Consider the following 25,328-nt stretch of genomic DNA (forward strand, 5'->3'; position numbering starts at 1 on the left):
CAGAAAGTGGATGTAGCAAGTTTTTGGAATAATTTGGAAGAGAGGGAGAATTATAGAAGCCAAATCAGGACAGTAACCACAGAAATATCTATAGAAAATGCATGCAGCAGAAACAGAATGTTGAGAGACAGGGAGTAAAGACTTTAAGAGATGAGTCATTAATTAATTAACCTAACTGCCCTCTTTCGAATGGAATCTAGAAGCCTGAGACAGGTTATGGGGCACTGCCCCAGATGTGCAAACAATATTCCATGGTAGGGTGCATTTGAGATCTGTCCAGAGTGAGTAGATATTTGGAAGAAAGTAACACCAAAAGAGAAAACACAGTTTTTTAGATACAGAAGAAGCAATATTTGTAACGTGCTTATGCCAAGAGATATTAGAAGTCTGGAGAAAATCACATAACCCTAACAGAGATATGTGATCTTGTCTAAAAACTAAGTGACAACATTGAAGATAAACACAGGAGCAGAAGAATTCTTTTTGTAAGATATAAGACAGGTCTGAGTTTTAGAAATATCAACAGGGCAAAGTTTTTCAAACTGGAAGGTGGAATGCAATGTGCTATCATCAGCATAACTATGGTTAGGATTTCCATAGGTTCCTGGCCTATGAACATCCTTTGAACTTTGAGTTCCTTTCAATGGAAAGGTTGTTGTTATTTGGTTTTTAGGAGCATTAGCAACTAAAGCCATATTGCTCGGGGATATGCAGTGGTCATTTCCTGACCTTTCCGCATCCTCCGTATTGGTGGTCATGGGCTCGAACCCCGGTCTAATCAAGAAGTGTGTGCTACGCCCTGCTGCTCCTGCCCACCTGGCTATGGAGGCGCCCTCAATGGAAAGAATATGACTGATCATAATACAATCAATAATGACAACATTTGTTAGAAATTTAAGGCATTCATACTCTTTAACCAGTGATTTCTGGACAAACTCTTTCCCCTTTGAAAGCTTTAATAACTGATTTCAGATGATCTTTGTTGAACCTGTACATTTTTCTTGTCTTTTACTTAAAGAAATAAGAAACATGATCGTTTTGGGTATTAAATAGAGTTTTTTATTATATAAATATTGTTAATATATAATGCTATTTAATATTCTATATTAAACGATAAACCCTTACCTGGTGAGTAAATCGGCGTGTGAAAAATGGGACTAGATATTTAGCATCAATCCTTACAAATCCTCTTAAGTCTGATTTCAGAAAGTTTACTTCGTATTCTTCTTCAGTTAATTCTGAGAGATGCTCAGCATCAATTGTTTGACCCTATCAAGTTACACCAGGTAAATTAATAAATTTGTGAAGTCATTCATTAGAAATGTATCTATAAATGCATATAAAAATTTCATTAAGTCCTACATAATGCCCCATTTCTTAAGAAAGAGGCATCACATAGTCAAACGTTTGAACTTAAGTAATTTTGCCAATTAACTAGATAAACCGATCAAACTACTTTTTCTTCCATAGCAAATTTTAAACTTTGTTTCAAATTAATTCTGGAAGGAAAAGAAGGAATATTAACAAAAAAATAATTCCAAATGAAAGTAGAAGGAAAGCATAAAAATAAAATAAATTCATTATAAATTTAAAACTAAAGCACAAGCTAATTATTGCCCTTATGCCATACTGATCCAATTTGTACAGCAGTCTTCCACTGCAATAGTACCAAAAGCTTTCCTGAAATCTAAATATGTGATATCAAAATTATTTTTTGCATCCACTTCCTTTGTGATAGCATCATAGTATCCAATCAAATTGGTCAGAAAAGACTTCTTAACAAACCAATGCTGTGTCTGCATTATTAATTGCAGTCTTGTCTAGATGAACCTACAATGCTTAACTGATTTTATTATTTTCTCCAGTATGGAAGTTAAACTATGAGCAACAGGTCTGTAATTACTCGTGCCATCCTTAGATCTCCCTTGGTGAGTTGGAGATGTGTTTGTGCATCTCCAGTCTGTGGATGCTCATATCATTATGGATAAGTGTTTGCTTACTTCCTTTGTTGCTTCCTTTAATATAGCTGTATAGACCCCCATCCACTCCCAAGTGCCTTTCTTATGTTAATTTCTCTTCCACTTTACTCTCAGTAATTACAAAATAATTTAGCTCCCTGTCAGTCTGATAAACTTCTGGCTCTACTTCCCCGCAGAATTTCTCATGTGTGAATGTGGGTGCAAAATACTCAGTTTGTCAGCTACCTGAGCAGGATCATCAACAGTCAAACCACTGATATCAAGTAGACTTACCAATCTGATTCCTCCCCTTCCTTCTAGAATTTAACATAAGTAAAGAAGTCTTTGCTGCTTTTCTTTGCATCCTTTTCCAAGGATTTCTCGTAATCTTCCTTTGCTTCCCAAATATCCTGTATATATGGAGGTTATTGTCGTACTGTATAAAGCTATTGTACAACCATATTTGGAATACTGTGTTCAAGTATTGAGACTTCATCTGAAAAAGACATTGAACTTCTTGAAAGAGTCTAAAGAAGGGTAATTCGCATGGTGAGATCAGCAAAAGAGTGACCATATGAGGAAAGACTCCACATATGTGGGCTACAGTAGATGTGCAGAAATTTGCCAGCAGGTGGTTGATTGCTGGAACAAACTTTGATCTGTCATTGTGGAAGTTGATAGCTTAAATAAAATCAAGGAAGAACTGGACAAACTTTTTTTTTGGCTGATACTGTATAAGCTTGCTTTCTTACATCATATGCCTCTGCTAATGCTAATCAAAAGAAAATTCATTGTTGACATTCTACTTTATAATAAAATGTCAATAATAATTTAATAATAAATTAAGTAAAATTCCCTACTTGCAAAAAGGATATATGCCCTGCTTACCTACAAATCTCAAACAAAACTGACGTCCAAAGTTAAACTTACTACTGGAAAAGTTTAGTGCAATTAATACAATTCCAAATTAAAATAATTTAATGAGAACTAAGGTTCTCATTAAATTACTTTAATTTGGAATTGTATTTGTTAATATTCTATTATTTTGCATGAGGATATATGCTGAGTCCATTCAAATTATAGTTTGTTAGAATGTAGGAAAATCCCACAACCTATCAATTAAATTCCACAAAATGAACTTGTTGGCTAAGTTTCTGGATTTGTGCTGAATTCTATCCTCAGGCCAAGAAGCAGGTTGTGCTGAATGCTATCCTCAGGGTAAGAAGCAGATTGGTAATTCTAAAATTCATGAAATGAATACATGAGAAATTAATACCAAATTAATTTTAACTTTCAAGAGGTGCTTAATTTTATTGAACAAAACTTCGCTTCAATGTATCACTTCAGTATGATTTAATAAGATTATATCTTTGATTTTTGAATCATTTTATCATTAAAATTTGCTATAAAACTGATCTAATTTATACAACCTCTTTTTTTTTTTTGGTAGTTGTTGGCACATCGGCTTCTGTGGCCATAATGCACCACCTAAGGTTTTTTGCAGTACTTTGATCCAAGCCCGAGGCAGGATTTGAACCCGCAATCTTTGAGTTGCCAGGCAGGCATTTTATCCACCCGGCTAGCCCGGTTGGCTAAAACCTCTGAGTGTAATATTTGGAAAATTTTTAAACATCTTTTAGCTAATTTTATTAGTTCTAATCATAAATTTTAATTTGCCCTTCATGAAACATTAATACCAGTACCTGTGCCACTCTACTCCCTTCAATATCCTAAAAAATATTGAGAACTGGACTGACCTCAAGACTGATCAGAGCTTCTATCTTGTGAAACCAAATACTACAATTTGAATATCAAAATGGACTCAATGTATTTCCTCATATAAAATCTTAACTCGATTCCAGGTAAACTTTCCACAATGCATTATAATAATCTTTCCTTTTTTTCCCTTTTGTTTTCATATTTCCAAATGACTTCCAAAAAGATTTTGAAATATTTTCTGTTTTGGGCAAAAATATCTAGTTAATCCAAAAATGCTTTTGTTGTTGAAATTACTAAAGTACTAGCAATGTATAATTTTCATGTTTGCTTATAAATATGGAGTGTATATTATTATTATTATTAGTAGTAGTAGTAGCAATGATGCAAGAAAGCAAGCGTATACAGCAGAGGGGGAAAAAAAGCCAACTCCCATTTCACCTGTTCATCTCCTCTAACAGTTTATCTACTTCCTTGAATTTATTCAAACTACCCACCCACCCATCTCTACAACAACACCAGATGGCAATTTGTTCGAACAATCAACCACACTCTGGCTGATGTCAAATTTCCACACATCTGACCTACAACCACCCTTCTCAATTTGAATTTATGCCTCCTCATGTGCGTAGTGTAAGCAAGAAGAAGGATTCCATCAGCAGTAAGCTTATTCAAAAAATTTAAAGCCTTAAACACCCTAAAAAGATCTCCCACAGGTGCCTAATCTCAAGATGCTGTAATTTGCACAACTGAAGCCTTTCTAGATAACAGCACCCTTTTGCACCTCTCACCAACCTTGTTGCTCTTCACTGCACCCAATCCAACAAACCCACATCCTTCCTAAAATCAGACTTCCCAGACCTGTATGCAGTATTCAAGATGTGGCCTAATCATAGCCTTAAACAACACGATTGTCACCTTATCCATTACGACATACCATTAACAAAAGCTCATGAGCTTCCTGGCAGCTTGTCCACACTGCTTGGAGAACTTTATATTTCACTGCACGAACACCCCCAGATGAAATTCATTCACCACTACCCTCAGTGTGGTATGCTGATCTGGGATTACCGCTACTTGTATGAAAGAGACCTGCCTAATTTGTCTAAATCTTGCTGCAGTAGCATAGTCTGATTACTGTGATTAACTACCCTGCCAACCTTTGTATCATCTAAAAATTTAGATATTAAGCCTGATATGCCTTCATCAACATCATTAATAAATACAGAAAACAATGGGCCTAGCAAAGCCTTTGGGAACTCCAATAAAAACATTAGTCCAAGAAGAGCAGTGTCCACTGATAAACTATTCTCTGTCTTCTCCCACCCAACCATCCCTTTATCCATAGCAGCAACCTGCCCTTAATACCACACTGTTCCAATTTGTATAACAGTCTTTTATGTGCAATAGTATCAAAAAACTTTTCTGAAATCTAAGTATACAATGTGAGGCAATAAAATTCTCAGAATAGTGTGCAAACAGCAACCAGTATAGTAAGTAGTTAAAGTTCCACGTCACAATTTTGAAATGGAGCAAAGAATGAATATCAACTTTTGATTTAAATGGAAAAATCTGCAACAGAAATGTATTAAATGTTAAAAAACTGTTTATAGTGAATGTTTTTTTTTTTTTTACGAAAATCCCAAACACGAGAGGTATTAGAACCTATAGTACTTAGTACCGTGCATGGCTTGGAGGTTGAGAAGATGAAAGAAGATATTTGTTGACATTAGACTTGAACTTCTATAGACTAATTTTTGGGAAATATGTTTAAGGAAGGTTGTTCCAGAAAACAGCAGCTGAATGAATAAACGAGGAAGATGAAAAGTTGGTTCTGTGAGTTTGAAGTTGGACAGTAAATGGATGTTGCTGGTGGCAGCACATGTTCGGACTGTTTTGAAAGAGAGTGGGAATTATAGAAGAAGAATTATTCAGAACAGTACCCATGGAAGTATCTGTAGAAAGGGCATGCAACAGAAATGTATGTCTATGAGACAGCGAGTGGAGAGACTGTTAAAAATGAGTCATTAATTAACCTAACTGCCCTCTTCTGAATGGAATCTAGAAGCCTGAGAGAGGTTTTGGGGGCACCGCCCCAAATGTGGGAACAATATTCCATGGTAGGGCGGATTTGCAATTCGTACGGAGTAATTAGCTGTTTGGAAGAAAATTAACGATGAAAGCGAAAGAGAAAACCAAGTTTTTTAGATGCAGAGGAAGCAATATTTGTAATGTGCTTGTGCCAAGAGAGATTAGAAGTCAGGGTAATCCCCAAAAGAGATACGGCAGGCTCTCGTTATAACGCGGTTCGCTCTACGCTGATTCGCTATAATACTGTTTTTATATTATAACCTATATCTCACTCTAATGCTGTCACAACTCACTAGAATGCTCTTACCAGCATACAGATTGAATTTTTGGCATGTTTAACGAAAACATTTCATCTGATGTAGTTGATAGCTTGAAAATGAATAGCAAAGTTTCCCACGCTGACTTGTGAAATTTTCCCATGCTCGGTGAAATTTTCTCCCAAGCTAATTTAATTGCACTATGGTGACTTTTTACATAGTTCCGAGATCAACATCAACTTAACGGTACAGTGTTAAGACATCATTAGTTTATTTGAACATTGTATCATAATTAATGCAACGCTCTTACATTTTTGAAGATTAATAATGGTGGATAAGAATTAAAAAGGAACAACATCTGGATGCAGTACAAAGCCCACTAAGGTAAGAAAATTACTGAATTTGAAAATTAAATTAAATTATACATTTTGAAGTGAATTGATTCCGTTCAACAACAAGTGGTTGGTGCAATAATTTAGGACTGGCAGGTTCCACTGTAAGGACAATTATAAAAAATAAAGAATTGATTTTAGCAGCAGGATTGTCCCAATGAAAGTAACTAGGCTGGCTATTATGATTGAAATGGAGACTTCTAAATAATTTTATTGAAGGTAATATCCAACGCACAATTCTGTTAAGTTAAATATTATTAATTAAAGAAAAATCGATTAGCCTATATGATGACCTGAAAAAAGCTCACCTTTAAAAAAAATAATAATAATAAAATGTGGAACCATTGAAAGCTAGTTTGTTTGTTTGTTATTTGGTTTTTAGGAGCATTAGCAACTAAGGCCATATTGCTCCGGGATATGCAGTGGTCATTCCCTGACCTTTCCGCATCCTCTGTATTTGGTGGTGACGGGCTCGAAATCCAGTATAATCAAGAAGCATGTGCTACGCACTGCTGCTCCTTCCCACCTGGCTATGGAGGCTGGCAAGATAGATTTAAAATTGGGGAGAAGCTGCAAGTGCAGATCAAGAAGGAGCCGAAACTTTCAAAAAAGAACTTCTAAAAATTATCGAAGAGTGGTTTAAACTCAACAAGTTTTTAACATAGGTGAAACAGAACTTTTTTGGAAATGAATGCCTAAAAGAGGCATTCGTTTCATATCGAAAGAAGGGGGAAAAAATCGTGTCAGGCTTCAAAGCAGCGAAGGATCGGTTGACTTTATTGTTGGGTGGTAATACTGCGAGGATTTTAAAGTAAAACCCCTTTTAGTTTACTAGGAAAACAGCCAATGTACAACCCAAAATAGACCAAAGTTATGAAAACTCGACAGCCCAGGGCCATCGGATTAATAAATTCATGATTTTAAGTTTAATTTTGATACGTAATGTAGTTACCTACCACATAATTATATACATATGTAATGGAAAATATTTTATATGTACAAATTTTTATTATTAAATATTTTGACCGATATTTGTGCGTCTTTTTGCTACCATTTATTATTCATTAGGAAATATCCTATGACACAGATCGCGACTCGGCATTCGTTTCATATCGAAAGAAGGGGGAAAAAATCGTGTCAGGCTTCAAAGCAGCGAAGGATCGGTTGACTTTATTGTTGGGTGGTAATACTGCGAGGATTTTAAAGTAAAACCCCTTTTAGTTTACTAGGAAAACAGCCAATGTACAACCCAAAATAGACCAAAGTTATGAAAACTCGACAGCCCAGGGCCATCGGATTAATAAATTCATGATTTTAAGTTTAATTTTGATACGTAATGTAGTTACCTACCACATAATTATATACATATGTAATGGAAAATATTTTATATGTACAAATTTTTATTATTAAATATTTTGACCGATATTTGTGCGTCTTTTTGCTACCATTTATTATTCATTAGGAAATATCCTATGACACAGATCGCGACTCACAAATTACATATGTTACATTACGGGAATACGGCGCTCGCTTAGCACTGATTCACTTAGCATTCTTTTTTCAGGAACGAATTATAATGTTAAGCAGGGTCACCTGTATATCATCTTGCCTAGAAATCGGAGTGTTACCAAAGATAAGCATAGGAGCAAAAGAATCCTTTTTGCAAGATATAAGACAGAACTGAGGTTTAGAAGGATTGAAATCAACTAAGTTGTCTTTGCCCCACTGGAGAATTACCTGGAGATCGGCATTTAAGGAATTGGTAGAGGATATTTGAGAAGTTGAAGCTGATTGAGAAGGGCAAGGTTTTTCAAACTGGAAAGTGGAATGCAATGTGCTATCATCAGCAAAGCTATGGGTAGGATTTCCGGTCAATTGAAGAAGACCATTAATATACAAGAGGAAAAGATTAGGGGAAAGAACTGAACCTTGAGTGACACAAGCATTAGTGGAGAAGTTAGAAGACAGAGAGCCATCTACCATCACCCTCAGTGAGTAGTCAGAGAGAAAACTGGATAACCAATTATAAAAAACAGTTGGCAAACCATAAGATGGAAGCATGTTTAGAAGAACTTTATGCCAAACACGATCAAAAGTCTTTGAGATGTCAAGAGCAACTGCTTGTGTTTCACCAAACTTTTCCATTGAATTTGTCCATAAATGGATAACATAAGCCAGAATATCACCAGTGGATTGACACTAACAGAATCCATACTGGCGATCTTTGATTAGACGGGAGGTTTCTAGATAGTTTAAAAGTTGGCGGTTAATTTATTTCTTCATTATTTTAGAAAGAGTAGAAATAATTGCAATGGGACAATAATTGGATGGGGGTAATTTGTCACCCTTTTTAGGAACTGGCTGGATATGAGCAAATTTCCAAGCAGAAGGAAAAACACCTTTGGAATAAGAAAGTGAAAAAAGCAGCAAAGAACAGGAGTACGTTCAGGAGCACAGGTTTTGAGAACAAGTGGAGAAATATCATCAGGACCTGGAGCTTTCTTAGCATCAAGATTCATCAAAATCCATCTGATATCCTTTTGACAGAAGACCACAGAAGGCATGGAATGGAGTACATTGGGAATGGTGGGAGGTGTTTTACCAAGATCATAAATACATGAGCTGGAAGAAAATGGGATGCTAGCAGGTCAGATTTATCCTTGACTAAAGTGACAATAGAACCATCTGGTTTTCACAGTGGTGGGAGCAGAGATGGACAAAAGTTACGGCCAATAGCTTTAGCAAGAGACCAGAATGCTCAGCTACCATTAGTGCAAGAAGCAAGTTTTCTACTCTCAGCCTGTTCAAAATCTAGTTTGGACTGATTATTAACTGCTTTGCAATTGTTGCGAGCTTTGGTGTAGGCAGAAAATGAAACTGAAGAATTGCAAGCAAGCTAATTACAATATGCAACATTCTTCTCTTGAACAGCCATAGCACATTTATTAGAAAATCAAGGTTTAAATAAAGGATGAGATTTTAAAATTGTCGAGTGTGGAATAAAGGATTCCATTCCTACAAGAATAATTTTACTGACACGATCTGAGCAAACATTGACATCAGAAGTTTTAAAACAGTAATCCGACCAAGGAAAAGAAGAAAAGAAATCTTGCAGGTCATCCCATTTTGAATTCTTGTAATGCCAAACAACATGAGGTTGGAAATAGCCATGAGATAAAGGCTCCATTGAGAAGAGACAATCACCATGTTGTGATTTGAGATATCTAAAGGACCACTCACTTCGACCGTGTACTTAGGATTGTTTATGAGAAAAAGATCAAGTGTGTTGGCTGTATGGTTAGGATTGTCCAGTATTCTGGTAGATAAATGAACAATCTGTGCAAGATCATTAGTAATTGCAAAAGCCTCAGCATCTCAACCAGCTGGATCTGAGTGACTAGAAAATGGAAGCCAGCTGGAGTTGTGAACATTAAAATCACCAAGGAAAATTACCTCACTGTTAGGAAAGTTGGACTGGAGAATGTCAGAGAGTTCCATGCGATTAGTAAAGTTGGAAGAATGGTAGAGTTCTCCCAACTCCACTAATCATACTAGTGTGTTTGTATGGTATAAGCAGTTAAAAGACAGATGTGAGGAAGTAGTGGGCATATGTGAACTTCTTGAATTCAAGACAGAGTTCAAAAACTTTGGGAAATCATGGCAAGAGATTGTTTGATCCTCTGAATGATGGCAGATGAGTTGAATATAATGAGGAGATGAGATGATTCATCAAGTTCTGCATGAAGATTTAGACAAAAGGAAAGTCTGTGCAAAAGTTGTGCCACACATCCTAATGGATGAGCAGAGGCAACAAAGTGTCACATCATGTGGATTTCATCCAAACTTGTCAAGGCAATCCTAATTTCCTTGACAATATTGTCACTAGAAATGAGCATTCAGTGTTTCAGTAAAACCCAGAGATGATGTGTCAGAGCATGCAATGGACTTCAAAATCATCACCAAGGCACAAAAAAGTTTCAGAATGAAACTTTTTCTGGGCCTTGGTGATGATTTTGAATTTTAAAAAAATTTTCTCAAAGAATTTGAAATTGAAAGGGAGAGAGTCAACACTGCATTCTACATGCAGGTGCTATAAAGACTATTGAAGTGCATTTCCCAGGTGATGCCACAATTTCAAGAGAAAGGCAGTTGGTTTTTACTGCATGACAATGTTCTCACTAATTCCACACTTCTTATTAAAAAATTTCTGATGAAACATGGTATTATACAGATTAACCATCCACTCTACTCTCCTGATCTAACACCCTAAAAACTGCCTTTAACGAAAAGAGATTTCAGGGTATTGAGGATATAATGAAAAACAATCACCAAACTGAACATCACACTTTTGACGCCCTTACTCTTTTCAGAAACTTGTAAAATGGCAAGTGCATTGAATAAGGTGGTTACTTTGGATTCAATAAAATGATTACTTTGAATAAAAATAAAACCATTTTTTGAGCTCCTTTGCTTTGTGTTCTTTTTTGCTGCATCAGCCCTGAAACTTTATTGTCACACCTCATATGATGCAAAAATTATATTATTTTTTGCATCCAGTTCCACTGTTTTACTGTGTCATAGTATTTAAATGGATTGGTCAGACAAGGTCACAACTTAAATCCATGCTGTGACTGTGTTATCACTGCATTCCTGTCTAGATGAGCCTGTATTACTTCTTTAACCAGTGATTCTATTATCTTCCCTGGAACAGAAGTCAAGATAAAGGGTCTGTAATTATTCATGTCTCCCTTTGTGAATTGGGAGTTAATAGGTATCAGAGCTGCAGTGGCTCAATACGTTCTATGTTATATGTCAATTAGTTAAGAAAAGGAGGTAATTACCTCTCTGTGATGGCTTGTAGAACACTTCTGTGCTGATACTCTCCATTGTTGAATTAACTATGCAAATAATTTACATGAATTCTTCACACTCCTAGACAAAATCAGAGGCCCACAGACCCCAAACCAGACTCCAGAAAACATTGAATTACCAACCCAGCTCTTTGAGTGAGAGAAGACAAGTCCATACTTAAAAAGCAATTTAAATGCTTTGAAACCATTTAAACAATGAGTCCATTCTTTAAACACTTTAAAAACATTAAGAAATTAAAAGAATTTTGTTTCATGATCACAGGAAAATGAAACCAAGAGTTGTGTGATGAAATTTATAGCATGGAGATTAGTTGCTATCTTGGCGCATGCACATGAAGGACCATGAATCTGAAATGGAGTAGGGGAGACATACATTGACTGAATTTTGATGTAATTTAATTTCAAGTCTCAGCAATTAATAATTTGGTGTAATCAGGCTGGATGCTAAGTATTTTCGCTTCATTGAACAGAAAGGTGTGGCCTTCACTGATTGCATGGAATGCAAGTTCCAATGATGTACTCCAGTAATTTTCACCAGAAAACTTTATGAAGCAGAGGAGCAGGATGCAAGGACAGATGCTGAATGTTGCTTCATTCTCATATCGAGTGTACAGCAAATTGATCCCTTGTATGAAGAGTTGCAATCCTTGCAAGCTACGTTGTAGACTAAATCATTTATTTGGAATGTGGTAGAAGACTGGACTGAGTGATTATTAAGGGCTGCATGTAGTTTCTTTGTGGGTTTGGCTTATGATTTTGAATTCTGTATCTCTGAAAATACTATTTAGTTGTTTGTACTATTGTTCAATATATGGTAAAGAAATAAAAAAAAAAATTTGTTATTATTATTATTGATGGCGGGTAATCTATTTTTTGCTTGTAACCTTATTTCATTTATAATAGGCAGGGGAGTAACCTCTACTTTGAAATCTGTTTCTTAATGTTTGTATTTCTGTGTTTAGGGCTGCTTTGGATGTTGAGTGTTTGTAAGCATTGGATGGTTGTAAGCATTGAGAAACTGATTTAGGATAATGGACATTTTATTGGTAAAGGGATGATAGCTATTGTAATGTAGAAACATTCCTGTGTTGGACTTTCTGTATAGGCTAAATTGAATTTTGTTCATAAATTTGATAGAACTTTTAATTGGAGCCAATTATATTACCTTCCAAGGTAAAGTTTTCAAACAGTTTTTTTGGTCTACCCATTCTGCTAACACTGAGAATGCAGCTAATGCTGCATTCTCAGCATCAGCTTCCCACATATATAATATAGTCAAACCTTTCAGACAAACTATAATGCAACTCCTTTAATGCAACTGAATAGATTCCATCCACCCAAGTGCCTTTTTCACATTTAGCTTCAACAATTTCTAAAACACTCTCAGTTATCACAAAATCATTCAGCTCCTCACCAGAATCTGACTTGCTTGTGGCATCCCCTTTCCTAAAAATTGCTCATGCATGAGTGCAGATGCAAAATACCCACTGTTTCTCTACAACCTGAGCAAGATCATTAACAGTTAATCCATTCATATCTACTGGACCATTTGTGATTCAACCCTTTTCTACTACTCCTTACTTCTTTACTTATGTATATCAGTCTTTGCTTGCTTCATCTTGTAATCTGCCTTAGCTTAACTAACCTCCTTTGTGACTTGATTGCAAACTAGTTATATCTACTGTAGATATTTATATCACCTGATAATTGATATGCATCCCATGCATTTTACTTCAGCGCCACAAGTCTCCTCAGTTCATCTGACAACAATTTATGTCTACGGCTTGAGCTATATCCCCTTGATATGCCTTGAGCTGGTATAACAAGCTTAGCAGTTTCTATAATAACATCCCTGAATGCTTCCCATTTAAAATTTGCCATTGCTAACTTCATCAGCTGGCCCACTGCACAGAATTTAAAAACTGTCTGGGAACACTACAGTCACCTTTACAAAAGTAAAGGCCCTTTGCCTTACCTTTGACAGTAGCTATAGCTTTAAGTAAATCTCACATCAATACATTGTGATCAGTGCAACCTAGTGAGTCTTTTATCTTGCTGCCTCTATAACATGCTGGTGTAGGAAACAATCATCCAATAAATCCAGAAAAGTCTTGCTACTGTGTGAGTGATCAACCCACACAATCCAGTCAATATCTGCACAGTTAAAGTCCCCATTATAAGACATTCAGATTTACTGGCCTACTCCATATATCTGTCCAGTTGTTCATTACATTTATCAGAGTTATTAGGACTATAACACACTCCTACTCTAATTTTCACAGTGCTTATGTTACACCAAACTGACTCAACATTGCACTGGCCACTGCAATGTTGAGTCAGGTTGGTTATGACTGGATGCACTGCCTTAGATTTTATATGCTTCTTAACTAAGAGCACAAATCCCCTCCTGCCCTGCCTGACCTTTCTATACACACTGTACTCCCCCAGAGTCAAATTCTGAACCTCTTATATCTGAGTGACACCATGTCTCTGATATCCACACAATATCTTCATTTGATGATTTGACCAGTACTTTACATTCATCAAATTTATTTACTATGCTTCTAGCATTAGCATATATACTAATGTACCTGCAACTGTTTTCATTTTTAGTGACTTAGCACAGCCCATATATTTGTCTGTTCCACGAGGACTCCCAGCAAGTCTTTAAATCGCCAAACACCTTGCTTTCCAGGGTGCTGCATGGTCTAATCTTTGACTAAAAAAATTTAACAGTTCCCTAATTCATAATTTTAATTGTTATACAATGTTACTATTTGACACTGAATTTAACACTCATTATTATTAAGTGAAACTTGAGTATAGTGTGATAAGGTTCATCAGGTTTCACTATTTATAATCATGGGAAGGTAATATTTACACTAAATTTATGATAAGTCTTCTGTTTCAGCAGTTAGAGCTAAAAATTGGAGCTAAAAAACTTTCTAACGTTATCATTTGGCAAAACCTCCTTTAATATGCTCATGATGGGTGAACCCACTATTGGATCACTAAATGCTTCAACTATTGAAATTCATAGAATATAAGTGACACATTTGTCTCCTGTGCTTCATACATAAATTACAACATATTTAATATAGAGTTGAAGTTATTTAGAGCAAACTACCAGAGGAATAAGAAAAGCAGTTGTATCAAAATATCATTGTATATTATTGTTCATAAAATCAGCAAAAGAACATACAAAAGTTGGAATTTAATGTAATTCTACTAATACAATATAGTATAATCTAATTAAAAAAAAAAAAAAAAAAAAGCCTCAGTAGCCAAGTGGGAGTGCAGTAGCACACGCTCCTTGAGTAGACCAGGGTTCAAGCCCCTGAATGTAAATACAGTCGATCCGCCAACCCGCACTTGACCAGCATGGCAGATTATGGTCCATTTCCCTCAACATGAATTGTTTAGGAGGCTTCCATCTTACAGTGGGTTGATAATGGCTGCAGTTTACCATTTTTTTTTTTTTTTTATAATCTAATTCAAAATATGTTCTACAGCATTAAATATGAAAATGAAGATTGTGAATTCTGCATTAATTGTACAGAGTGCAGTGAGATTAATTTGAAAATTATGTATGTATGATTATTACTTAGTATACAGCAGTACATATCTACAGTTGTTCTTAAAGAACTGAATTACACCTTGATCAACCAACAAATAGTGATAACCAACAAAGTTAGATCAACTAAAATATTTGCCCTTTGAGACTGAAATTAATAGACCCAATATTAATAGCACAATTAAAATAAAACAAAATTACTTAATACTCAAATTTCCTTATAAGCATTTACTTATGAACTTACCATTTCTTTAGTTTTACTAAGAGTTATTTCTCTATCACTCTTTCTTCTTTTCTTTGGCCTTTTTTCTGCTTTCAGGAACTATATACAAAATATCAACATAGTTGTGAATTTACTCTTCTGTACTAAAGTAATTATTACAAAATGCAAAAACAAATAATAACACAAAACAATATACATTGAGTTTGAAAGTAGAAAAGACAGATCATCATTTCAATTTAAGTGAACACAAGTTTGTTAGTGTTTTTTTTTATATACAGGGTGTTTCAAAATTATGTATACATACTTTAAAAATTTATATTTAATGAACAATTTGCACAAATTTAATTTTCTTAAACTCATTTTGTAGCTTAAAAATAGACAATTTTTTTACAATAATTTAATTGTTTTATTTTATAGATGCCTCTAAAACGATGGAGAGTACCTAATTAAGTTTTGAAGAAAGAAAGGCAATTATAAAATGGTATTGGAAACAAGAAAATGTCAATGAAATTCAGTGTGCTTGGAAAATACGATATGAAACAAAAGTGCCCACACATTTAACAATTACTCATTTGCGCGATAAATTTGAGATGCATGGAACCATCCAGAATATCAATAATAGCATGTGGCAGGAAGAGGACATCAAGAAGTAATGACAACATTGAAGCTGTAAGGGTTATGTTCTGTGGAACTCTACATAAGTCGAATTTTACGCAAGTCAGAATTTCCCTAAATGCTTATGCAGCACTCACAACTATGCACACTGAATTTGATTGAAGCAAAAAAGAAATGTTCGACGAATATGTAAATAGAATTATTTATTCAATTTTTTTATCTCATGCACAGAAAAAATAACAAAAGTGTACAAAATTACAAAAATTTCAAAATTATAAAATTACAAAAAGAGACAGGAGACAGGCATCAGCAAGTTTTACCTTTCGAGCATTGTTGCCAGAATCAACATCTCTAGCTAAGTATGCCGCTTGGAAGTTGAGGACTGTGGGGATTTAGAAGGGGGTTTTTCCAACACATCATAAAATTTCTCTGCAGCTGCAGAATCGGCATTGGCGACTTCACCATATACTTTAATGTTTTGGAAACCAGCATGATGCTTAAACCTAATAAGGCACCCATTGCTTGCCACGAACTTGGCTTGGGGTTTGCCATACTTATCCTTAATATCTTCATAAATACTTCTTGCTTTTTCTTGAATGGCCATTGGTCTCAGGGGCACTTGCTTCTGAATCCGATTTTCCATCCATATTATTAATAGCTTTTCTATCTTCGATATAGCACCTGAATGCTCCTTTGTGATCATTGCTGTTCGTAAATGCATTGATCCTTTAACATGTTCTTTTATATGTGCACTGTCCCTTAAAATAGTATTCACTGTTCAAGCAGCAAAACCTAATTCCATGCAATATGTGACCAACTTTGTCCTACTTCGTACTTCTTAATTAATCATCTTCATTTCTAAATCAATTTTGTTTCGTATCCTAGCATCGCCAACACTTGCATTTCTGTTGGTCCCTTTCCCTTCACCATTACAATAAGTAAATAGGAATGAAGAGAAGATTCTGAAAAGGTTTTTTATAAGATTGAAGAAATCATTTCATTACAATACTGTAATGTAAAAACATACAGAATTCCAGTTATCGGTATTATCACAAATGCAATAAGATTGAGTTTATTACCTGTTTATAATCATCATCATCAGCCATTTTCAATCCACTGCAGGATGAAGGCCTCTCCAGCAACTTTCCAGTTTCTTCTGTTTTGAGCACTGGCCATCCATTTACTACCCACAAACTCATGAATTTCATCTATCCATCTCCACCTTTGTCTTCCAGGTTTTCTTCTAGTTAACAAGTTTTTCTTCTATTCTGTGCCAACAGAAAAGACCAATAATCCAGAAGGTGCAAATTGTTTTTAATGTTTTATGGTCACTACCTCCAAAAAAGTGTTATACAAAAATATCACAAATGCATTCAAAATTTATTCTTATAACGGAACGTATGATAATGATAAAAGTTTAGTACAAGTGCCATTATAAAAATGGCCTTTTAGAGAGATAAATATCTTAGTTATATAGCAAAAATTTCAACTTCTGAGGTCTTGGAACATATTACGAAAAAAAAAACAAAAAAAAGAAAATTGTTATTGGGTTCAACATTACGATATTTTCACAAGACCTCCATTTATTCCTTCTTCTTCAGTGTATCAGTCTATCGCGACTGGTTTGCCCCTTTGATGAGCTGCCCCCATTTCTCCCAGTCTTGCATTAGGTGTTTCACTTCTGCATAGCTTCGAAGCCCAGTTTCCTTCAGAATTGTATTCATGATGGTGTTTCTTGGTTTTCCTTGTTTTCTTTTTCCCAGTATTTTGCCTTCTAGCACATCCAGTAACATCCCTCTATGCCTCATGGTGTGTCCGATCCATTGTAGCTGTTGTCTTCTGATTCTTCTTAGCAATTCTCTTTCTTCTCCTACATGTTGTAAAACCATGTTATTCCTCATTTTTTCTGTCCAGCTAATCTTTTCCATTCTTCGCCAGCATCACATGTCAAAAGCCTTTTTTCAAGTTGGTTTTGTTTAATGTCCATATATCTCTGCTGAATACAAAGCAATTGACCAAATGTACATTTTCATAATTCTTTTTCTTAGGTCTAGTGACATATTTCTTTGGCTTAGTAAAGAGATTTTACCTCTAAATGCTTGTTTTGCCATTGCAATTCTTGAACCAATTTCACAGTGGCAAGATGAATCTTTTCTATAATCTGTCTTAGATATTTGAATTTTGTTATCTGTTCTATTTTTTCTCCATCAGTTTCAATGTGAAATTGTTTTGGCTTTTTACTTATCATCATAATCTTTGTTTTATTAGTGTTAATCTTCATTCCATATTTCTTCACTTCCTTAGTTAACTGTTTTCGCATATTGGATAACATTCTTGGGCCACCTGCAAGGATTATCTGATCATCTGCAAACATGGCTGTACTAAGTGTTCTTCCACCTATCTTTATACCTAACTTTTTACCATCAAATGCTTCTTTGACTATTAATTCTGCAAATATATTAAATAAACCTGGGGAAAGCAGGCATCCTTGCCTCACTCTTCTCCCTATTTTTGCTGTTTCTGCCAATTCTCGATTTAACCTGATGATGGCCTTTTGTCTTTCATACAAGTCAAATTAGCCTAATTAAACTTTGTGGACATCCCATGTTTTCTAGTAGAGGAAAAAGCTCATTCCAAATTACCATGTCAAATGCTTTTGCATAGTCAATAAAGCACACATACAGATTCCTGCCATTATTTATCATCCTTTCGCCTAAGAATCTTAAAATTCCTACTGCTTCTTTTGTAGATAAGTTCTTTCTGAACTCACATTGTGTATCCTCTAAAAAGTGTTCGATGTAGGATTCTATTCATATTTTTATGATTTTTGAGAATTTTTGATGCGTGTGATATGAGGCTGATGGTTCTGTAGGTTTTTTTTTTTTTTTTTTTTTTTTTTGCATTTGGTTGGTGCAGATTTTTTTGGTATTAGCACTATGATGGTTGTACAATGTTCTTCTGGCCATTTTCCTTCACTATATGCTTTTCAAAATCAATCCAAATAGTGACTGCTTGACTTGATCTCCACTGTTCTTTATTAATTCTGCTGTAATATTATCTATACCAGGAGTTTTGTTGTTAGGAAATAATTTTAAAGCTAGCTCAAATTCTTCTTAATAATTGATCTTGTTTTAAGTTTTGTTGTTCTCCTTTCTCATCATATTTCCAAGTGTAACCACGTGTTCCATGTGTAAATCCTCTATGTACTTTCTCCATGTCTCTTGTTCTTTTGCATCGAGAATGGCATTATCTTTTGCATTCCTGATTCCATTACATGTTTGTGTTATTTCTTTAACTTTCTTGTAGGCCCCATCGGTTCGTCCATACTGCATTAAATATTCAATTTCTTGGCATTGTTCTGTTCACCATTTATCTTTTGTTTTCTGCATTCTACATTAATTTCATTCTTGAGAGCATGGTAATTATTTTTTCCATCTTTTGTTTTCATATTTTTGAAGATTCTTCTTTGATCTATCATTTGAAGGATGCCTTCTGTTATCCATGGTTTTCTTTTTGCCTTGTTTCCATTTCCCAGAAATTTATGAGCTGCTTTGTTTATAGTTTCTTGAATGTTATTCCACATCTGGTCAATATTGCTTATCATACTTTCCTTATTTACCTCATTATAGCTGTTTGTAGTATTCTGGAACAGTATTCTTATTTCTTCATTCTTTAGTTTTTCTAGGTTCCATTTATTATTTATTTTCTTTCCATTAATTTTCTTTAGCTTTAGTTCTGTTATCATTTTCACCATTGAATGGTCACTGTCCACATCTGCTCCTGAAAAAGACATGGCTTTTTTTACCTGATTGCGGTGTCTTTGTTTCACCAGAATGTAGTCTAACTGATATTTACGAGAATCTCCAGGATTTTTCCACATATACCTATGTTGTAGTGGTGCCTGAAACCAAGTGTTGGCTACTACAAATCTTTCTTGACTACAAAAATCAATTAGTCATTGTCCCCTCAAATTTCTTGCTAATAGCCCGAAATCTCCAACAATATTTCCTTCTCTTTTGTCTCCCACAACTGCATTCCAGTCTCCCATTATAATTATATCATCATTTGATTTTGTTTTTCTCAGAAGTTCTGACCCATCTTGCAGCAGCTCCAGTTGATATTGCAATAATACAAGTTTACATGCCTACATCAAACAATGATGAAGACACAGTAAAAGAGATCTACGAACATTTATTCCTATGGGTTACAAAATACGTTTCCATGATTTTGTTTAAGTTTGCACTGAGTGGAAAAAACTTACATAAAGTCGAATTTCCATAAGTAGAGTATTACATAAGCTGGGGAGTGCCTGTACATTAGTATATTTTCAACAAGGTGGTGCACCTCCACATTATCAACCAACTGTGTGCGATTATCTTGACAACGAATTTCATGATCAATGGATAGATTCCAAAGGAGTGCTTTTGAATATCCTCCAAGGTCGCCAGATGTCACCCCTTTAGATTTTTTCACTTGAGGATACTTGAAAAATCGGATTTACAGTCACAAACTGCAAACATTGGAGAAATTGTGGATGAAAATTCAACAAGAAGCAGAAAACATTTCACCTGATTTGTGCATTTCAGTATGTATTTCATTAATGCATGAATGGTATCTGTTGAAGACAGATGCCATTCATGCATTAATGCTGATGGAGGGCAATTTGAATTAAAGTAAAGTTTTATCGTTGTAAAAAAAATTAATGATTTTTGTCTTCAAAGTATCAAAAAAAATTTACATTTGTATATATTGTTCATTATATATAAATTTTTAAAGTGTGTATACTGTACATAATTTTGAAATGCCCTGTATATATTGTTCAAGTTTCCATTTGAAATATTTCACTAATTATTTCTAAAGTTTTATTTAAGTAATCCAATTCTCATATGACAGATGAGCATAGCAAAAACTTCATTTAAGACTTCTGGAATGATAAATAGAAAAAAACTTTAATTTGTATTTATGTACAGTGTTTTTTCACTGATCATAAATATAAATCTGCATGTATAAAGTAAATTTCAATTAATAATAATTCATTACAGATAGGAATAATATAATATGAAATAAAATAAAAGAAATAAGAAAAATATTAAATAAAATGAAATAAAATAAAAGAAATAAGAAAAATATTAAATAAAATGAAATAAAGTTTAACATTGACAAATGCAAGGTGTTGCATATGGGTAGCAGTAAACACACATTAACAGACCAACTGTGTTGTACTACACACGGGTAGTGGAAACTGAAAACGAATAAGAAATTCCGAGCAGCGCAGACAGTTTGCCAGGACATCTCGTGAGGTTTTGTCAGTGATACATTTATTTCTGCTAACAAAATCAGGAACTTTGCTAGCAGAAATAAGGAAGTGGTTATCTTATTATACCAAGGTAATGAATGGTTAGGAAATTCTTGAATACTGCACATAGGTCTGGAAGCCTCATCTTAGGAAGGATGTAGATTTGCTAGAACAAGTGCAGAGGACAATACAATTGGTGGGAGAGCAAAAGGGTAGTTTTACCAAGAAAGACTTCAGTTCTGCAATTTGCAACATCTGGAGACCAGGCACCTGCAAGGTGATCTGATTGAGGTGTTAAAGGATTTGAATAGACTAACCAAGCTGAATGCTGATGACATTCTTCCTCTTGCTCAGAGACTACACATTAGGGAGGAAGAAATTCCTCCCTCTAACAAACCCATCATGGTATGGGTTTGTTAAAGGGAGGTCTCGTCTGACTAATTTGATTGGATACAATGATGTGGTCACAAAGGAACTGAATGCTAAAAATAATTTTGATATCATATACTTGGATTTCAGGAAAGCTTTTGACACTGTTGCACATGGAAGACTACTGTACAAATTGGAGAAGAATGGTATTAAGGGTAAGTTGCTACATAGTGGCATAGTGTTTTGTGGAAGGCGCCACCGGTGGTTTCCCACATCTGCGCCATGGTACTTTGTGAAGAATTTACAGAATCTCTGTAAAAGCCAGAAAAAGTGTGGTGTCTGGTTTGTGACAGAGTTGTGCTGTGTTCTGTTGTTCTGTCTCTGGCTGCTTAGCCGCAAGGCCCCTAAGGGAACCCCACGTTGCCCGCCACCACCACTGGGAGGTGAGCCAGGCTGCCCATTATACTCTGGCTGGCCTCCGCCAGGGTTGCCTGAGCTTCCTGACGGAGCCAAAAAATAAAAAAAATAAAAATAAAAAAAAATAATAATAAATAAATAAATAAATAAATAAATAAAAGAAATAAAAAATAAAAATAATAATAAAATAAAATAATTAAATAAAAAAAATAAATAAAAATAAATTAATTATAAAATTAAATAAAATAAAGTAACAGATTAAAAAAAAAAAAAAAGGGAAGAGAGAGATAGGAGCATAGAAAAAGAGAGGATTTAAGGGAGAATGAATTTGGGTGGGTTGACAGGGGAGAATAAATCCACCCTAATTTAGGCGAAGTATAGGAAAGAGTGTGGGTTTAAAAGTCACAGGGGACAGGTGCCCCTGTGTAATTGTCAATGGCATAGTGCCTGTAGATCCCGCACTGAGGTCAGTGCCAGCAATCCCGCACCTAGATCGATGCCAGCAGTATATTCTACCCATTTCGGGTTTGCGATGACTTTTAAATCCCGCACTCCGAGGAGTGCCAGCATCCCGCACCTTGGATGGTGCCTGCAGTGGATCCTACCCTATTAGGGTTTGCATAATTATGTCTGCGTTTTTCCGGGGGAATGGAGAGTTATCCCACGCCGGTCCGGTTTAGTTGTTGGGCTCTGAGTTCTGCAATCTTAGCTCGCCTAAGTGCAAATGTTTCTTGTGCGTAGGTGGTTAATGCCTTATAGGTATCTTCCTCAAGTAGCAGAGTGGATTCTTGATTGCGAGGGTTTCTCTGTATTGTGGTGAGGAATTTAAGCCTAATGTTGTCGTAGCTGGGGCACTCATACATGAGGTGCCCCCAGGACTCCTCTTCGCCGCAGTGGCAACGTGGGTCATTCTCGATTCCCATGGCGGTCAGTTTTTGTTGGAAGGATCCATGGCCGGTGATGATAAAGGTCACATGGAGGCCAGGCGAAAACCAGGGTGGAGGTTCTGGGTGAGTTGAACTTATGGATGGAAGGAATCGTTTTGTGATGGCCCCTTTTGTTGTAGTGTCCCAGTCATGTTGCCATATCTCTTGTAGATGTTTGGTTATCCGTTGTCTTTCCTGCCTGGTGCCGTTTGTGGTGTCAAGTTGAAAATTTGGCAGTTGGGTTGGAACTCCCTTCCTTAAGTGATAAAAAAGCCCTCTTTTAACCACTTCTAAGTATAGTGGCTGACATCCAATTAATACCTGCAGAGCAGGGGTGCTGACGGTGCGGCATGCCCTGCAAATTGAAAGGAGCATGAACCTCTGGATTGAATCCAGCTTACGTTTATTTCTTGCTAGGATGGCTTTTCGGTACCAGATGGAGGCACCATAACAGACAATTGGCACGTATGCCGCTGGGTATATCAGAGTAAGAGCTTTGTGCTTCAGCCCCCAGTCTGCCCTGCTGACCCGCCTTATCATAGCACTGTACCTTTGAATTTTGTTGGCTAGATACTTTAGGTGGTGGTGGAAGGTAAGCCCCGAGTCTAAGAAGATACCTAGGAGCTTGACTTCAGCGTGCAGCCGTATGGGCATAAAGTTTAATTTTATTGTAGGTGGTCTTGTGATTTGTAGTCTGCCTTTAAGGAGTATGGACTTTGTTTTCTCTCCTGAAATGGTAAGGTTGTGCAGGGCTGCCCAGTTCTGAAGTTTTACCAGTGCTCCATTTGCCATTTTCTCTAAGTTCGTCCTGGTGTTAGCACATACCAAAAGGACAAGATCATCCGCGAAGGCCAAGGGCTCAACACCTCCCAGGTCCATGCCCAGGAACTCATCCAGAACAATAGACCAGAGGAAAGGGCCAAGCACAGAGCCCTGCGGACAGCCTCGATCGATGTACCTAGTCACTGTCTGGAATCTGTTGGTAACTTGGACTTTTCTACCAGTTAAATATGACCTTAAACTGTTGTATAGGTTGTTGGAAACATTTGATTGCCGAAGCCTCCGAAGAACACTGGGCCACCATAGTCGATCAAAGGCCCCAGCGAAGTCTACCATGATTGCAAGGGAGTACTTAAAGGCTGTGTGAGTTGCTTGAGTGATTAAACTGTTAATGGCATCTTCTGTGCTGCTACCTGCTTTGAATCCAAATTGCTTGTCACTTGGAAGTTTTTGTTCTTCATATCTGGCGGTTAAGCGAAATAGGAGCAGGCGTTCTTGTAGCTTGGCCATTACAGAGCAAGGCAATCGGGCGGTAGGAGGTTGGAATTTGTGGTGGCTTGTCGGGATTTTTCAATATAAATTTCAAGGTTGCCGTTTTCCAGGATGTTGGAAATGTGCCTTCTGTCAGGCACCTATTTAGAAGGCTTAGGAGAGTAACAGTATAGCATTCTGCAAATTTTTTAACCACATCCACTTCCAGCAGATCAGCACCAGGTGTTTTTCCTACTTTCACTTTGTTTATTGCCAAGTCCATCTCAATGTTAGTGAAGGGGGATTCCACAGAGGCAGGATGATAGTTGTGATTTTCATCTACTATTTCTTGTTGTTGTTGAGTCATAGCTGCAGCTTCAATGGGATAAATGGTGTCTAGAATATTGTTAATGCTATCCTTCCAGGTGTAAGTAGAGGAGCCATCCATCTTTAGTGTCGTATCGAGTACCTCTCCTCGCGGCAGCTTTCTTACGATCTTGAAAACTATGCCCCAGGGGTCCTTATTTCCAGAAGTGGATACCAGGGTTTGCCACGTTTGCTTTTTACTTTTACGAATTAGCTTTGTGTATTCATTTCTGACAATGCGATAAGCCTCCCTGGCGGCATCTACCTCATGGGGAGGTAGCCTTGATCGAGCCTGCTGGAACATTTTTCTTGCATGGTGGACTCTTCTGAGATCCTGTAGTTGGGGATTCCACCAGGGAACTGCATATCGGTAGGGCCTTCTGCGTGGGATGGAGAGATCACATGCAGATCTTATGGCAGTGGTAATAATCTGTACACAATCGTCTGAAGGGAGTGCTTCAGGGAGTGGAGTGTCTTCAGGGAGTCTTCTTGTTAGCTCAGTCCGAAAACGTTGCCAGTCTGCCTTTTTTGAATTGTAGCGTATCACATCTCGTGGGATCGGAGGGGTCCATTCCACAGAGCGAACCAGAGAAAATGATATCGCTCTGTGGTCCGACGTGGTCCAGGCTTCTTGTACAGTCCATTTGGCTAGTTTGTTGGCAATGTCTGGGGTGGCTGCTGTAACATCTATAGTGCTCTCCCAAAGGGGGCCGCTGTAAGTTGGAAGTTGATCTGGTCGGTTTATTACTTGGAGGCCTGTGGCTAGGAAGAATTCTTCTAGTTTTGCACCATTTCTTTGTGCAGATCTGTCAGGGGTGCGACTGTGCCAGAGCAGAGATCTGCAGTTTGCATCCATGGCTATTAGTAGTCGTCCCCCCGGGAGAGTCTCAAGAGCCGTCTGAATGGTTGAGATCGCTGGGGTGATGTCTTCACCAGGGTGAGTATATATTGTTAACAGGAACAAAGACCCTAACTGAGTTATGATTTGTGCACAGGCACTGTTTGC

General features: G+C 36.4%; 1 protein-coding gene across 1 annotated transcript in view; it reads right to left on the bottom strand.

The window, feature by feature from the left end:
- LOC150079090 (sodium/hydrogen exchanger 8-like) overlaps positions 1-25,328 on the bottom strand; it is a 167,636-nt gene that overhangs the window by 12,970 nt on the left and 129,338 nt on the right. Inside the window, exons 14-15 of the mRNA XM_090382203.1 lie at positions 15,104-15,181; positions 1,126-1,269 (exon numbers count right to left, since the gene is read on the bottom strand). Of these exons, the coding sequence (XP_090238329.1) occupies positions 1,126-1,269; positions 15,104-15,181 (222 nt within the window). The remainder of the gene's footprint in view (positions 1-1,125; positions 1,270-15,103; positions 15,182-25,328) is intronic.

Source organism: Mastigoproctus giganteus, chromosome 10, assembly GCF_048544385.1.
Source record: "Mastigoproctus giganteus isolate SK-2022 chromosome 10, ASM4854438v1, whole genome shotgun sequence".
NCBI lineage: Eukaryota > Metazoa > Arthropoda > Arachnida > Uropygi > Thelyphonidae > Mastigoproctus > Mastigoproctus giganteus.